General features: G+C 41.4%; 1 protein-coding gene across 1 annotated transcript in view; it reads right to left on the bottom strand.

The window, feature by feature from the left end:
- Nucleotides 1-17,628, bottom strand: part of ZRANB3 (zinc finger RANBP2-type containing 3) — a 124,610-nt gene that overhangs the window by 56,291 nt on the left and 50,691 nt on the right. Inside the window, exons 5-10 of the mRNA XM_075933286.1 lie at nucleotides 13,760-13,991; nucleotides 12,461-12,546; nucleotides 8,837-9,008; nucleotides 4,780-4,908; nucleotides 1,108-1,227; nucleotides 318-437 (exon numbers count right to left, since the gene is read on the bottom strand). Coding sequence (XP_075789401.1) covers nucleotides 318-437; nucleotides 1,108-1,227; nucleotides 4,780-4,908; nucleotides 8,837-9,008; nucleotides 12,461-12,546; nucleotides 13,760-13,991 — 859 coding nt within the window. The remainder of the gene's footprint in view (nucleotides 1-317; nucleotides 438-1,107; nucleotides 1,228-4,779; nucleotides 4,909-8,836; nucleotides 9,009-12,460; nucleotides 12,547-13,759; nucleotides 13,992-17,628) is intronic.

Below are 17,628 nucleotides of genomic sequence, written 5' to 3' on the forward strand. Positions count from 1 at the left end.
TCCCCAGCAAAAAACAGTGGAAAGTGACATTTGCTTCTTATTACATTGGTGCTTTACAAACAAATGAACTCACATCACCATCCTATTTAAGTACTGGCTGACTATTTTCTTGCTTTGGCTCTGTAGAAATAATTTAAATGTCAGTTCAGAACCGATTACATGGTTGGTGCTAAATTGGTTAATGAGAACAAAAGCCTCATGATGTAAGTCACTTATAGTAAGACATCTTCACGATCATACTTGTATGCTTGGTCTTTTTAAAACTTTATACTTCAAATTGCATTGGTCAATATATCTTCCCCCGCCCCCAGCCTTACCTGACCAGCAGCCTGAATGCTCAAGATGGCCACACGAGTATCAGGATCCTTCTGAAACTGATGGACAAGATGGATTCTTTCTACTGAAGGAACACTTCCATCTATCCGAATGTAACGTGCCTATTATGTACCAGAATAAATGCAAATTTACATGATGATGACAATATTTTACACAAAAAGAATCTTTTTTCAATACTATTAAAAAACTGGGAAACAGATTTTTTTTCCTACTCCTAGCTCAGGACCATATGCAAATCACTTAATGCCTCTGTGTTTGCATCTTTTATGACTATAAAAGAAGGATAAGCATTTTACCAACCACACTGGGAATTCAATGAGGCTTAATTAATTTATTGATGTTTGTAAAGTAATAAGGCATCTTAAAATGGAAGGTATTCGAGAAGAATAGTACATTATTTCACTTTGACAAGTATTTATTAATATTCTCTTTAATGCCAACCACCATTTTGTGTGCTATTACAATACAATGAAATAGTAAACCATTTTTAGCACTGGACAAAAGGACTTACTCTACAAAAGTACAATAGCAAGGGATCTGGCATTACTGTTCCAGTTATAAGTGTTTACATTATTTCCCAAATATTCTACAACCATGTGAAATCCTTTCAATACTGACTGTGGCTGTGATCCTACAAACACTCATAGGAATAACTGTGAACTCATGGAGATATGACAGTGCCTAAGTGTTGGCTGTATTGGGGCCTAATATAATCTTTGGAAGAGGTCACTTTTAAACTTTATGAAGAACATTTAAATATTTAAAAATTACCTTGTTTTCTATGGCAGCTTCTGTACAAGCTTGGAGCATGCTTAAGTGGTGAGCAAAAACCAGAAACTTAAGTTTGTCATTCTCGAGCATCATTTTGATATAGTCCTTTACCGCTCCTGCCTAGGGCACAAGAAACAGTGCAATTTTATTAGTTCAATAGACAATAAGAAAAATTTATACAGTGACGGTTTCTGTTTTAGTACCTCCTGTGATGTAGCTTTTATATTAGGAGGACAGACTATTTTTTAAACTCGCATGAGTCATGTTCTAAGAGAGAAAAGCCTTTCCAGATATTGTCTTCATTATCTTAATGACCCTCTGTTCCTTTATAAGTTTCTCTTATCTTTAAAGGGTTTGATAGTTTAATGGTGCTTGAAAAGGATTCAAATGCAATATTTAAATTTCCTTCAGCTAATAAGATGACAACTCAGATTGATTATTTAATATGCTGATAATCTAATGAATATCTATTGATTTCTGTCCTAAAGATATTTAAAGGGAGACTAACAAAAATGCATTAAAATATGCTGCTTCCCTAGTACCACTGATTAAATTGGAAAGAATAATCCAATTTATTTTCCTTTTTCTACTCACATTAGGTTTGCAAAATATTTAAAAAGCTTCGTAAACTAATGTAATTTAAAAATGATTACTATGATATTGGTATTGATATATTATCAATGGAAGATTATTCCAATTAAGTATTTGATACAGAAGGCTATACTCTTTGACTGTAATATCATTAATATAAAGCAGTGGTCTCCAACCTTTTTACATCCAAGATCACTTTTTAAATGACAGATCAAGCTAAGATCTACCGCCCCGCCCCTTCCTTGAAGCCCCGCCCTCTCTATTCTCCTCCTCTCCATCACTTGCTATCCCCAATCCTTATACTGCTGCTTTTTTAAAAAGGTTTTTCCAACATTTGGAAGAGGTTTTTCAACATTTGGAAGTGGTGCTCAGCCAGGGTGCACCACACTCCACGTGGGCTGGTGCTGAGGGGAAGCTGCCTGGCCAGCTGGCTGTGACCTTCAGCCAGGAGGAGACTGAACTGCGCTCCAGCTGATCGGGCAGCTTCCCCTCTGCTCCTGCCCACATGGAGCTTGGTGCATGCTGGCTGAGCGCCATGGTCAGCTGGCCGGGAAACCGCTTCTCTTCACTCCCGCCCAGCTGCCCTACACTCAGCCCGGGAAGCTTGCTCCAGCACACCGGGCGGGAGCGAAGAGAAGTGGCTGCCCGGCCAACTGGCCATGGCGCTCAGCCAGTGTGCACCAAGCTCCACGTGGGCAGGCACAGAGGAGAAGCCACCGATCAGCTGGAGCGTGGGGCAGCCTCTTTCAGCTGAAAGCCACAGTCAGCTGGCTGGGGTGTTTCAGCCCTCCCGACCTCCCAGCTCCCACCATTCCTTGCAGCTACTCACCTGTGTTGTTGCTCGGTGAGTAGCTGCTCCTCAAATGAGGAAATCTAATGTAAATTTACTGAGCAGGTGCGCAGTTCAGAGAGGGCTCAAGAGCTACTCTTAGAGCCCCTGAGATCTACCGGTAGATCGCGATCTACTGGTTGGTGACCACGGATATAAAGGATAATTTATTACCTAAACAAGGCCAAGTGATTTAAAAAATTAACAGTGATTAATCACACTGTTAAACAATAACAGAATACCATTTATTTACATATTTTTGTATGTTTTCTACATTTTCAATATATTGATTTCAATTACAGCACAGAATAGAGTATACTGTGCTCACTTTATTTTTATTTACATTATTCCTCAATGTATTGTAGTGCAATCTCTATTATGAAAGTTGAACTTACAAATGTAGACGTATGTAAAAAAAACTGCACTAAAAAACCCTTGTAGTCTCTAACCCTTCAGAGACTACAAGTCCATTCACTTTTACTTCTTGTTCGGCCAATCAGTCAGTCAGTCAGGTCAGTCAGTCAAACAAGTATCCAGTGTTGGGGGGAGGACAGCGGTGGGGGAAGTAAGCAATTATTTGTGCAGGAGAAGGATCTGGGAGGACAAGGGTAACAATGGGGACCAGCAAATAATAACTGAGGTGTATTGCTGCTGCTTCTGGAAGGGTGGTTTCTGGTACTGGTTTCACATCTAAGAAAGGTCTTGGTACCAACACACTCCCCACATATTACAAGGATATACCAACGAGGTTGAGAATAGGGTATGGGGCAGGAAACCTTTTTTGGGTTGGGGGCCACTGACCCACAGAAAAATCAATTGGGGGCTGCACACCTCATTGATGTGGTCACCAAACTAATAAGGAGAAAGACACTCCCCACTTTCCCCTTGCACAGCAGAACCTGGGAGGGTGAAGGGAAGGCAGCCTAGTAGATGTTGGGTGCTCCAGCCCTGTGGTGGAGTGCCGGGGGAGCTGGAGTATCAGTGCAGGCTCCCCAATGCTGGGAGGTACCATGAGACTTAGAGGCTGGATCCAGGCAACCCAGGGGCCGGATCCAGCCCCTGGGCCTTAGGTTCCCCACTCCTGGTCTAAAATGACAGCATGATGGATAGAGATGTTTTTCTTGGGTGGTGCCCTTTATTGGACAGCCCCTGAGCCATTCGGCCGTAGATGTTGGCGTTCCTGCGCCGCGTGTGCAGAGCCTGGACCGCTTCCTCCTCCCCCCACAGTTCGAGCAGTGTCAGGACCTCTGGCCCTGACCAGGCTGGGGCTCTCTTTTTCTCGGCTATGGGCACCAGGGCTGGCTCCCTCGAAGGTCCTTGGGGGGGGAGGGGCTCATGGCTCTGGAGCTGCACATATGGCCACGTGCAGGTGAAGCTGGGAGAGCTCTGTGCTGACAGGCTTCCTCTGTGGCCAGCTTCCTGTCACAATGCCTGCCAGGGATGTCTGTGCCTTTAAAACATGGCTAGAGACAGGAACAAGAGGAGGTTTTTCCTGAAGAAGGACTGTCCAGCAGGGGGTTTCCTTGGAGGTATTTTTCTGTCAACAAAAGAAACCCCCGCGTCCAGACTGTCCTTTATGTCGACAGAACTCTGTCAACAAAGGCATTATGCCTCGTAAAATGAGGTTTACCCACGTCGACAAAACTGCTGAGTTCTGTCTACGTTATGTCGACAGAACTCAGCAGTAGTGTAGAGGCAGGTATACTTTTGTCGACAAAACCCTGTAGTCTAGACACACCCATAGAGCTTGATGATTTTCAGGCACAGTGAAAAGTATCCACTTAGTAGTAGAGAGCAAATTGGCAGTGAAACTGACTCCCAAGGGTGGTCAAAGCACAAGCATTGTCATTTCTGGCATCTAAGCAGAACATCAGACTAGAAGTTCAAGTAGTCTCTTCTTACTAAACATATATAATGCTGTTTAGAATTCTGAGATTGATGAAGTCTGGCAAAAGAGCTTTGCCAATTTATTTCTCTATCGGATAGCTTACATTTGTTCTTATTATACTGGACAATCCAAATTATCCAAAAAATTTCACATAATTAGCTAGACACCTCTAATACAAATGTGGGAAGTTATGAGGACCGAAGATCACCCAAATGCCCAACTGTCCAAATTCTCTGAAGCATGCCAAGTCTACTAGTTAAGTAACTATGCACTGAAAACCCACAATATAAAAATAGTAGAAAGAGAGAATTAAAACACACAATTAAATATATGTTTAAAAGAAAACTACAAAAATTGTCATTACCTTAGCAATGGCTGTTTGTTTATACAGGTGTGTAATCTGACCCATGACTTGAACAAAGTGGCTTTCAATGACATCTGATTTTGGAGCCCTCATTAATTTCTCCCACTCTTCAAAACTGGTATTCAGTTCCTGAGTGCGAGGGCAGAACAATGTTTAGAGGAACAATATAAATGGCACAACAATTACTGTTTCTGTAAATTATGTCCTACTTCCTACCAAAAGGGAAGGTAAGGGAGGAGATTATATCCATAAATGCCAGGCTTTTTCCCCAGAAAAATATCAGTGCAGAGTTAATATAATGACATACTAAAACACATCAATGGTAAGATTTAGATTTAGTCTATCAGCCAAGATGACCCCAGGAAACTTATTTAAGTAAAAATACAATGTAACAGTTATCAGCCCTTCAAAATACTTTCCTTTGTTAAAAATAAACTAAACAAAAACATTAATTCTACTTGATTTATCTAATGACAACCCAAGTAACACTGAAATACAATCACATATTCATAGGACTGGAAGGGGCTTTGAGAGGCAGGACTAAGTGTTATCTCGACCAGGGGTTCCCAAACTTTTTGACACGGGGACGAGTAAATCCATTTATAGTAGAGATTATACTGACATCCCTAATTGTATTAAATGTGGATTTGTGCCAAGATGTACAGGCAGAAGCTGCATAATCAAGAGCACTTTTTTATATATACAGCAAGACAAAAAAAGTCTATTTCTTTTAGGTACACATTTTGCTAGTTTATTCAAGCAAAAAAATAATCTCGAGTTGACATATGCAATGCACTGTACTGTTTGAGTACTACTCTGAAATAGGGATGTGGGTAGTTGGCTCTCTGATAAACTCATGCTTATTGGGTAGTTGAGTCAACTACTCTCATTTCCCCCCCTCCCCAGCCTTGCTGCCTCTGTATCAGAAGCAACAAGGGGCGGGGAGAAGCAGGAGCCAGTGCCGGGGGGCTTTCTCCCTCCCTCACCCTCACTATTGCCTCTATCATAGGCAGCAGTGGGGGGAGGAGGGAGAGAGAAGGGGAGCCTGCCGCGAAAGCAGCCCATGTTTGCGGGGGATCCCAGGTCCCTGCTGGATCTGACATGAGCGGGGACTGGTCAAGCCTGACTTAGTCCCAGCTTACACTGGGTTCGGGACCTACCCCAGCTGCGGCTCTGCAGTTTAAATGTAGTAGGAGCTAGGCTGCCTGCCCGCCTGGCTCTTACTACATTTAAACTGCAGAGCCACAGCGGGGGTAGTTCCCGGACCCAGCGCGAGCTGGGACTAAGCACCTTCCTCTATCGACTAATCGTGTAGTCAATACAAATTCTATCAACTACACGATTAGTTAAATACCTGCTTCTTAACATCCTTACTCTGAAACTGAAATTGAATGTAACTGTCCACTTATTAAGTGGTGCATCATCACACAGAACACAAACATAAGAACATTGGTTGTGCAAAAAGAGAACTTGGAGAAGAAGTGCTGGCCAGGCATTTTCTGTTGAAGGATTGCTGGGTTTGGAACTCTCTCACCTGTTGATTTGTTAGAACCCACATTAATCAGCTTTTGGAGAATACCACAAAGCTCATATTTATTCTCGGGAATTAGAGGAAGAGGCTGGTTGTTGGGATGGCTGTAGTAGGCTGTGAGTGCGCGGATATGAAATTAAGGAGACATGTTTTTTGTTATAATTATTGGCTATCCCATAGATGTATTAAATAACTTATTGGTTTAAGTGTAATGATGTTCTTGTCAGATTATAATTTATATTAAAAATACACAATTAAAAATATTAACTTGGGACAAATTACTAAAGTTTAATTTTAAATAAGAATACTCGATTGTGTGTAAAATGCCAGATTTTGAAAAGACTGCAACTCTTGCTGGTAAAACAAGTCACAAACTGTATTTCTCTCAGTGAGCTATTCAATAAACATGATAACTAGATGTATCATTGTACAGCTCAGTGTTATAGTTATTGCAAATATACAGTTTACATTTATTGTACTGAGTGATAATTCAAATTTCTGAGACCTAACTTAATTTGGGAAAATATAGGAAAGAGAGCAGTATGTGCTAGTAGGTATAATTAGATGATTTAGTTAAGGTAGTATAGAAGAGACATTTCAAATTAATACAAAATACATCCTTAACTGCAGTTACTTGATTATACTCTCCTATACATAATTCTCTCTGGGTATGTCTACACTACCACCCTAGTTCGAACTAGGGTGGTTAGTGTAGGCAACCGGAGTTGCAAATGAAGCCCGGGATTTGAATTTCCCGGGCTTCATTTGCATATTGCCGGGCGCCGCCATTTTTTAATGTCCGCTAGTTCGGACTCCGTGCCCGCGGCTACACGCGGCACGAACTAGGTAGTTCGGATTAGGCTTCCTATTCCGAACTACCGTTACTCCTCGTGGAACGAGGTGTACCGGTAGTTCGGAATAGGAAGCCTAATCCGAACTACCTAGTTCGTGCCGCGTGTAGCCGCGGGCACGGAGTCCGAACTAGTGGACATTTAAAAATGGTGGCGCCCAGCAATATGCAAATGAAGCCCGGGAAATTCAAATCCCGTTGCCTACATTAACCACCCTAGTTCGAACTAGGGTGGTAGTGTAGACATACCCTCTTATAGTGAAGCTTATTTTTTTCATTATGAACATTTAGAGTCCAAGTATTCTTTTAGAATGTAGTAATTATTACCCACTGGCACCAGATAGTGTTAATCCACTTAAAATGCCACATTTATCACTTCCCTCTTTGAGAAAAGTAATAATAAAATCCCCTGGCTCAGGGTCTTGCTACATATATTCTGAACAGGGAGAGAAGTCTTGTTCTCTGTTCTTCAGGGAGTAAAAATACACAGGCTTCTACTGTATCTACCCTCTACACCAGGCATGGGCAATAATTTTTTGCCAGGGGCCACTTCAGAAATTTTTGAAGGGGCCCTGGGCCACACCAGAAGGGACGGGGTCTCAAACGGAAGGGGCGGAGCCAGGATACTTCCCTGCTTCCTCACCCACAGACCATGATTGGTCCAGGAGTAGGGGAAGTGCCTTTGCCCCTTCCAGAGGTTCCCCCTTGGTGCCCATGCCCCTAGCAGTGGGAGGAGACTTCACCTGCTCCCCCTTCTGCCCCCAGGCCAATCAGGGCTCGGGGCAGAGGAGTATGAGACGTCTCCCCCCGGCCCTGCCAGAAGCGTGTGGTACTTCTAAGCACTGTGCGCTCCTTGCAGGGCACGGGTAAGGTAGAGGAAACTTTGCGTGTTCCCTCGCCCCCCAAGACAATCAGGGTTCGGGGTGGGGGAGTGCACAAAGTCTCCTCCTGCCAGGGTGGAGTTAACTTCATGCGCTTCCTCCTGCCCCCACGCCCTAATTAGCCGAAGGGTGGGGGAGTGGCAGGGCCTCTGCGGGTTGGATCAACCGCTTGGCAGGCCGCATCTGGCCTGCGGAGGCCCTTTTGCCCGCCCCGATCTACACCTATAAGACATTCTGAGATTGAAGAGAATAGGATCTTTTCTACACCTCTAATATTGGAAAAATTCTGCTAATAAAGTGAAGTGTTTTTGTGGAAGGGAAACCCTTCACGATAAATATGGTCCTGTACTATTTCAGGTAATGGAAACTTTGCCACTGACTTCAGTAAAGTTGGATAAGGACCTTTAAGAGAGGTGTTTCTGCACATATATTTTATTGTAGGATATCAACAATGTATTAAAAAGAGCTAACATCTAATGTAGTACTTTATGTGACAGACTACTTTGTAGTGTATTATGTATGGCTCCTTAGAGGCAAGCTTCATAGAGGACTTGTGGATTCACCACCCATTGGTAATGTAGCTATCTCAAACTCACGTTAATAAAAGCTATGCATCATTCCTGTATTTTTGTGAGTGTGTAACAAACATATGCTATATACAAATTCATTTTCTTTATATACCAAAATATATTTAAATAATTCAGGTAAATAGGATAGTAAACAGTTATCAGATGAAATTAATGCTATCAACAAGTTTGCTAGATATTTAAAAATACTGAATGAGAGTCATTTCACCTTAGCAGCAGCTTTTGGAAGATCAAATGGAATGCGTTGTCTAATTTTTGGAGGCAACTGGGTTAGAACATCATTCTTCAGGCGTCTGATCATTATGTTACTTAACAACTGATGCAATTCATCTAAGTGTGAAGCCCCTCTGCAGTCCCAATGAGCTCTTTTACCAAAAAACCTGAGAATGAGAAGGAAGAGGGGTGATGAAACTTGTTCTGCTAATTTGAATCAACATTTGCTTTAGTACACATTTGCTTTTATAACATGGGGCAAGATACCAATGTGTGCCAGAGCAGTACTCAGTGTACCTGGATATGAGGCAGATGTACTCTTCATTTCACTTCTGCCACTCCACAATCCCAGAGGCTGGTAGACCAATGTGTCCAGGGATCAATAAGAGCAACCTGGGCTGCTTAAATTTATACCAGCAGATAAAGGGACACAAGAAGCCTCTTCCCCAGCCCAAAGTATATTAAACTCTGGCCTGGTCCCATGCTGGAGATCCAGACGGAGCAGCCACAGAGCAGCATGTCTAGGCTAGAACGTCTTGGCTTTGGGTATGCCACCAGTGGCCAATATTTTTTTGCTGGAGGCCACTTCAGAAATGTTTGAAGTAGGCCCGGGGTTCACCAGAAGTGGCGGGGCCTCAAGCAGAAGGGACGGGACCAAGATACTTCCCTGCTTCCCCACCCACAGATCATAACTGGTCTGGGGGTGGGGGCAGCACATGAAGTCTTTCCCGCCCCTCCCTGGTTTCCCGGAAGCGCTCATGCCCCTAGGGATGGGAGGAGACTTTGCACAATCTCCCTTCTGCCCCCAGGCCAATCAGGGGTTGGGGGAAGGGGAGCACACAAAGTCTCCTCCCACCCTCCTCCTAATTGACTTGGGGGTGGTGGAGTGGCAGCACCTCTGGGGGGCTAGATCAACCTGCTTGGCAGGCCAGATCTGGCCCACGGAGGCCATTTTTCCCACCTCTGCAATAAAGGGAGCAAGTGGGGGTAAAGGTATCAGGCACCTCTGGAGATCGGGAGGAAGGCACTGTTTTTTGTTGTAATTGCTTCACGGTTGCTGTTCAATTGCCTTACACCTCCTTCCATTGGTTTGTACCCATTGCCTTGACTAATATTGTCTATAAATGGTCTCAGAACTCCTCTGTGTACAGTGGGTTTGTGTGTCAGGGGCTTCCGAATATGCATGAGCAAAAGAGTTGGTGAAGGGCTGTGGGCCTGACCCACAGAGAACGAGGTGCTGCCAGTACTAGGTTCCTAGTGCAGAGATGGGGAGGGAGTACTTTGGTATAGTACTTTCCTGATTGCCTGTGCAGCACAGCCGATATAGAGGATGATCGCCGTTTTGGCTCTGTTGCTATAAATGTCCTAAGAAATGCTGAAGGCAAGTCAAATGTTACTTTTACTTGTATTTCAAGGATTTTTAACAGCCCGCTTTCCTCTAGTTTCTCTGTTCCCTTGGGTATGTCTAGACTACAGGCTTTTGTTGACAGAGGCTGTGTCGACAGATACTGTCAACAAAGCTTCTGTCGACAAAGAGCATCTAGACTACATCCAGTTCTGTTGACAAAGCAAGCCTCTTTGTTGACATGAAAGTGTAGGCACAAAGGACAGTGTAGATGCAATAACGTCTTCTGTCGACAGAACTCTGTTGACAAAAGGCATTATTCCTCGTAGAATGTTTACTGCCGAGTTCTGTTGACGTTATGTCGACAGAACTCAGCGGTAGCATAGACGCAGGTATAGTTTTGTCAACAAAGTCCACTTTTGCCGACAAAACCCTGTAGTCTAGACACATCCTCGGTATTTAAATGTCGCCCCAACTGCTGAAGTTTTCCATCTGAACAGTCCTCAACTCTTTTGAACCTATTTTAGTGCTATTTAACCAACAGGCAAGACGGAAAGGACTCTTCTACACGGATGTTGAAAGTGGCCATTGTTGGTAGCATCGTATTTGCAGAGGCTGGCATAATCTGAGCATCTGAGTTGCTGTAGTTTGTGACCTGCTGTGGTGCTGGTACAGTTGATGCTGGTGCCATGCTTGGCACCAGGGCCACCAATTGTGACTGCTGTTCTATGGCACATGGAGGTATGAAAGTCACCAATGCTACCTACATTGCACCGGAGCACGAATCTTGCCTCCTGCTCTGATCTTGGTGAATGAGCCAGGGGTCCCAAATGGCCATTAGCTGTACATCATGATGTCAATCTTACGGAGGTGAGAGATCTGCTGCAGTCCCTGGAAGGACTGATGGGACAGGATGAGGGGGAGGAAGAGATCTGTGTTTCCCCTGGAACTACACTAGTGGTCATCATTTTTCTAAAAAAGAGATGTGTTAGGAACTATTTTGGGGAAGTTCTATGGCCTATGATGTCCATGAGGTGAGACTAGAGCAGTGGTTCCCAACCTTTTTTATACCTCAGACCGGCAAACTCATTAAAAAAATGTTGGAGGACTGACACTGAGATATTTGCATATTCATTAATTATTTGCATATTTGCCTATTCATTGCGGTGATTTTAAGAGCTCACGTGTTATTGTACATTGCATCTATATGCACACAAAACATATCATTGTAACAGATTTCTTTTTTATTGTTCCCCCCAACGAATTCGCTTTCCACATTAAAAAAAATACAAATAAAAATCATACTAAAAATTATTATGCATACTAATAATGCATAATGATAATAGGTGTGTGCACTGGCTGGGAGGGTCAGGCAGAGGCTCCTGATAAGCGGGGAGGGAGGAGAATGGGGTCGCAGGGATAGCCATTCTCCACGTAGTGCTTGTCCCTGGCTGCCGGGGCAGCCACTCTCCACATGGCGCTTGGTCCTGGCCGCTGTGCTGCAGCCGCTCATCATGCAGCCCCGCCAGCTGCACCATGTAGTGGTCACCAGAGCTGGAACTGGGACCAGGGTGAAGCTGGCCCACTTGGGGAAAATTTTTTGTGCATGTGCAAGCGCATACCTTCTGGGGAACCCCAGTGGGAAGGGCTCATTAGCAGCTGGGCACATGGCATGGCAATGTGCCGTGGCCCAGCAGGCAGGGGTTCATGGTCCACTGCTGGTCTATGAACCGGCGGTCGGGAACCATTGTTTTAACACATTAATATTTCTACAAAACAGTCATCATCAGCATTTACATTTTATAAAAACAATCCAATACATTTTAAAACAACTAATGAGAAAATGTTCTAGGCTAGTTAAAAGTAATTTACCAATAGCAGCCGGCTACATGCCCACAAAAATGATCCTTATGCATTTCACAGGGCACAAGAAAGCCTTTCACGGTGTCATGCTTCTGCCATGGTTAATTTGTAACGAAAAAGGTGCTGGGGTTCAAGCAATTTTTTTACATTCATAACTCATGAAGCAACCCGAGGATGTTGGAGCTATGAATTCCCAAGCCTAGAAGTGCTGGGGCTCAACCCTAGCACAAATGAACCACTGCCCCTTAGGCTCTCCTGCTTGAAGGCTCTAGGCTATTTCTGTACCTATGGCTTCAACAAGCAACCAACTATTAAAGTAAGTTTTACTTTTAATTACTTTCTTATCAGGATTTCTCATTTATCACAACATGAAAAAACAAGATGTTAACTGAGAAATAAAAAGGCAAGTACCTGACATGAGCATTGCAGTATTGTTTTGCATATTCATTCCAGGTTCCAAATCTTCTTGGAAAAAGTGCCTCAATCTGCATGAAAAGCTGTACACACAGACACAAATATAAATAAATGAACATTAACCAGATTTTTCTCCAAACCCTTAGCTCAAGCACAATGTTTTAAAAACAATCTTCATTTAATCAATCATTTGTCTTCCCTTTTCTACAAGCTACATTACATAAATACAAAACTTGAAACAATAAAAACATTACATAGGAGACTTCATGTTCTCAGAGAGAACATCTGTGGAAAGCCCATGAAACTGAATTTCTAGATGGTGTGTCAGAGTAACCTTAAAAATGTAATTGAGGTCCTCAGGAAAATGGGGTAGGGGAGCAGAGGAATAATCTAAAATATTTAATATCAGAACCTGGAGTGCCTTGTAAACATAATTAGGGCTGTTAAATGATAAGGTTAATTACAATTAATCACAGATTTATTAGTACTATTAACAACAGAATATTGTTTATTCAAATATTTCTGTTTTCTAGATTTTCAAATTACTGATTTCAATTACAACACAGAGCACAAAATGCTTATTTTGTATAATTTTATATCAAATATTTATATTTAAAAAAAGAAAAATCTAGTATTTTTCATTTCACCTCATACAAGCACTGCAGTGCAAGCTCTATTGTGAAAGTGAAAGGCATTTTGTTTTTTATCTGGCTAGCAAGTCTGCTGTGAAAAGTGATACTTGTATGTTTGTTAGTAACACTTTTCACAGCTGACTTACTCAGCCTCGACAAACCTGGTGACAAATTAAGCCCTGGCTGAGGAGTTGGAATAGACAGCAGGAGCCAGCAGAATGGCGCACAGAGTGGGGGAGGGAGAAGGTATCAGAGGAGCAATGGAAGCCAGTGGAAGCCAGAGGGATGGGGATAGAGCCAAATGTCACACAGTTCACTGGTGTACTGCCAGAGCCTAAAGCCCTGTGGCTGGAGCCTGCCACCTTAAAGGGGAAGCCCAAAGCATGAGCACCACTGCCCCTTGAAAATTATACATTATAGATCAGTTTTCCTTGAAGGCTAGCTTTCTGACTATTGGTATGCTTGAAAAAGTAAATACAGAAATATATTTTATAAAATCTCAATATAATCAACACAAAATTAAGCAACTTCTTTTGTTTTCTGATAGTCCCATAGAGTAATTGTAATAAGTGCATAAAATAATATGTATAGATGTTCAGGCTTAACAAAATGTTGTATTTCATGAATGAACCATCATCCTTTTGAAAAAGGATATATTTAATACCTCTTCTGGTCTTCCTAGAGCAGGAGTTCCAGTGAGAAGAATGGCTCGAGCAGCTTTCTGTACAATTGGCAACAAAATCTTGCTGCGGGTTGCATTTCTGGATTTCATATAATGAGACTCATCAACCACAACTACCTTGAAATTTTGTTTGTACAAAGTATCTACTAATGTCTGTGCATCTGTAGTTAGCAGGCCATAACCCAAAACTGTCACTCTGCTAGTTGATATTCTCCTAGAAAAGAAAATCCGGGGGGTTGGTTACTAATTTATCATAAAAAGACTAACCCAGAAAAGAAGAAAAAATAAATATGCTGAAGGAATGTTACAGAAACATCTCCAGTAAGAAAGTGTGCATGAGGATAGTTACAACTGAATCTGTAAAATCAACTACTGTACCTACTGGTTTAAATGTCCAAATTATATAATATCAATTGTTCAAATATCAGCAACATTGGAAAACTACACAGAGAAGTTCTATACACACTTCACATTTTCATAACAGATATTTATTTTATTTAAAATATTTTTTAAAACAATAAATAAATAAATAAATAGATAAATAAATAAATAAATAAATAAAATACGAGATCCCAGAGGGACATAAAACCTGCTAAGACATCTAGAGAAGAAGGATATATTACACATAACATTAAACACTGATGCATAACAATACATCAAAGTTGCCAATGACAATCACAAGCTCCCAATGTACAGTTGATGAATTCAGTAGCATCAAGCGTGTTTTTTATGTAAGACAACTATTTGACTGGCAAGATGTGCTACACATTCAGACATCTACTTAAAGTGAATTAAGGCTGGTGAAGCGCACACAGAAATTTTATGACGGTGAGTTAATATGGACAAACGTAAGTGATATCACAAAAAATTAATACATGTAAGAAAAATATAGTAAAGTGGTTTCCTGTACTGTTCACACTTGCAATTTGATGGAGATCCTTAGAAACAAAGACAGAAGAAACAGTTAGTAGAGCACTCCAAAAGGGATAACAGTTTTGGAAGTCGCCTACACTGTCATTTCCTATTTCCCAACTAGACATCAATTTCACAATCTTTTTCACACCTTTTTCATTCCACCCACATACATTAGGAAATTTGATCATGTCTCAGCTTCCCTATTCATCTCTTGTATTCCAGGAGACCATTTTAGGGTTATGATTGAACATGAGGTATTCTGATTTGTCATAATTATATTTCCGATAATCATTTGCATCAGTCCATTTCTTAATGTTAGTATGTCAGTGTGTTTAGCCCTAGTTTCCAATAGTCTCTAACATGTGTTGTGATAACGTGGCTTTCAGAGTTACCCTAATTATGAACTTAAATGTGACCTTCAGATTTACCCTAATTATGAGCTTAAATGTGAAAAGTGAAAGTTCACAAGATGCCACAATGAGTTATGTCACAAATGAGGCGATAAGGTAAAAAGAGAGACAAAAAGACTGCAAGAGTCCAAACAGAGTCCTGTGTGGATACAAAATTTGTATCTGAATCCACAGCTGTAGCCGCAAAAATGAGCTGCAGATTAATATCCACAGATGCAGTTACCCCTTGATAAAAAGCAAATAGCTTCAAAATTTCCAAGTTCTAGATATAAAATTTGTATCCACATCCATATTCTCAAAAATTAGCTGACGATATCCACAGATTCTCAGAGTTATACAAACAAAAAGATCAATGTCATCTAAGTAAAAAGACCTAATGTATCTCAAGGATTGTGTTAAGATCATGCTTTGCAAACAAGAAAAGCACGGAGCCAGAACTGAATTAACCAAAATTGGAGCTTCAGAAATTAGGCCTGATTAGTGGACAAAATAATGGGGGTTATTCTGTCTACCACTCCTTTTGTGGGTCCTTAAAGAAAGAGATTTTGGAAAACAGGCTGTTGGAGTGAACTTAACCATCATGCCTACCACACCCCACCTTCTTCTGGGATCCCCTGTCCCTTTTCATCCTGAGATTGTCATCCAGACCAGACCAGAGAAAAGGACCCACATGATATCACAACCTCTACCAACTCCAACTGAATCCCAAACACCACCTAGGATGAAACAGTATTGGATTTTAACAGTGACAAAAGCAACTTCAGCTGCTCAGCTGACTTCTCTTTTACCCCCAAAGGCCAATTAGTACCATCTTTAATACCACTGAAGAGACTGTCAAACAAGGGAGATTTTCCCTCTAAAAACTCTCTCTGGATAAATGGAAAAGGAACAAGGAACGTTGTGAAAATGAAAGCAATAGTTAATGCTTTACATTTCAAATGGTTGATTGTTTTTCTTTTTAAATCTTTAATAAAAGGGTAAGAAAATTTTTAATATATTTGGTTTGATTTTAAATTAAATTAAAGCTGAATTCTCTATAAACCAAACCCCAAAATTTTTTTGTCGCTGTTAAATCTTAGATAGCAACTGGGTTATATTAACTCCTCGTAAACTAATATACCAGCTGTTACCATTTCTTTGTGTGTGGCTTATCTGGCTATCACAAGATACATTACTAAACTATTACAAGATACATATTACTAAGTTACACAACCTTCAGTGGAGCACATATATCTATCATATCATAATCTTTGGTCATGTACAAGCTAACTTCCATTACACCTCACTCTAAGCTCTTAACAGTTAACTATTAAAACTGATCACAAAGACTATTTTTAATAAATACATTTTGGTCCTTCTATTTGCTGTCACAGATTCAGAAATGTCTATTATTTCTATAAGCATATTTAACCAATAGATTATATTTTACTCAAAACTATAAACTCTCCAAATTCAGGTCATTGGTCAACAGCACCCTGAACTTTCAGATGTGACTTTGGTACAAAAGCTGGGTTTGACCTATTTTTAGTCAAGAGTTGGGATTTAGATGAGGCATGGTTTGTGTAGAACATGGTATCTTCGACTTAATGCAGGTTCACACCTCACCCTCAGGATTGATGTTGCGAGTCATCCCTATACCCAATCTACAACCCAGCAGTGGGTCTAGAGACACTTAGGGCATGTATAAGAGTCTCTCAGTAGAAATAGCAGCTCAGTCTGCCTCATATCACTTCATGGCTTGGTACTCTCCCTGCCTGATAGCAGTGACAGACTATACAATCCTCTGACTGCTCCAGCTCTATTCCTATCCCCATTCCAACTCCAGCCTTGTTCCCAGTTCTGTTCTTGCTTTGTTCTAACCTCCTCTTGAATCTTGACTCTGGTTCCAACCTTTGGTTCCGAGTCCTGACCTGGCTGACACCACAATGCCCACTAGGTCAGATTGCTACCACTCCAGACACCAGGTCTGACCTGCCACATTCTGAATTCTGATAAATACCAATCATCATCAAAGCATTGCAATGAAGCACCAAGTGCTCCAATGCCTTCGCAAGTGAAATAGCTAAACTTAAGAGTGAAAGCACAGCTTTTGACACCAGTTTCTTGCTGATCTCACTTGACTGTTAGTGCTAACTGACTTGTAAAATCCAATGGTAATACTCTGCCACTTGCAAATATTTTAGTTTATTTTTTATGTTGGACATATTTCATCATTGCAAGGAAGGGTGCAAATGTTTTGAATAATTACAACCGGAAGCTAGTGGTTCCATCTGGACTAGAGATCTCGATGAGCAATCAAGTCACTTGTTGGCATTTTCCAGACATCAGAAAGAGCAACCTTCCTTGCCCAAGAAAGACATTTTATAATTGCATCAACAGATAAGAAAGCAAGATAGCTTGACTGTAACGGGGAAACTGATGTTAAGTTAATTTTCTTTCTTTAGATCACATAAGAATTTGGTAGAGCCTGAAATAAACCCATTTTGTCTAATTCCCAGTCTTGTGCACAAGACTACATGTGCTTTC

Source organism: Pelodiscus sinensis, chromosome 7 (genome assembly GCF_049634645.1).
Source record: "Pelodiscus sinensis isolate JC-2024 chromosome 7, ASM4963464v1, whole genome shotgun sequence".
NCBI classification, from domain to species: Eukaryota; Metazoa; Chordata; order Testudines; family Trionychidae; genus Pelodiscus; species Pelodiscus sinensis.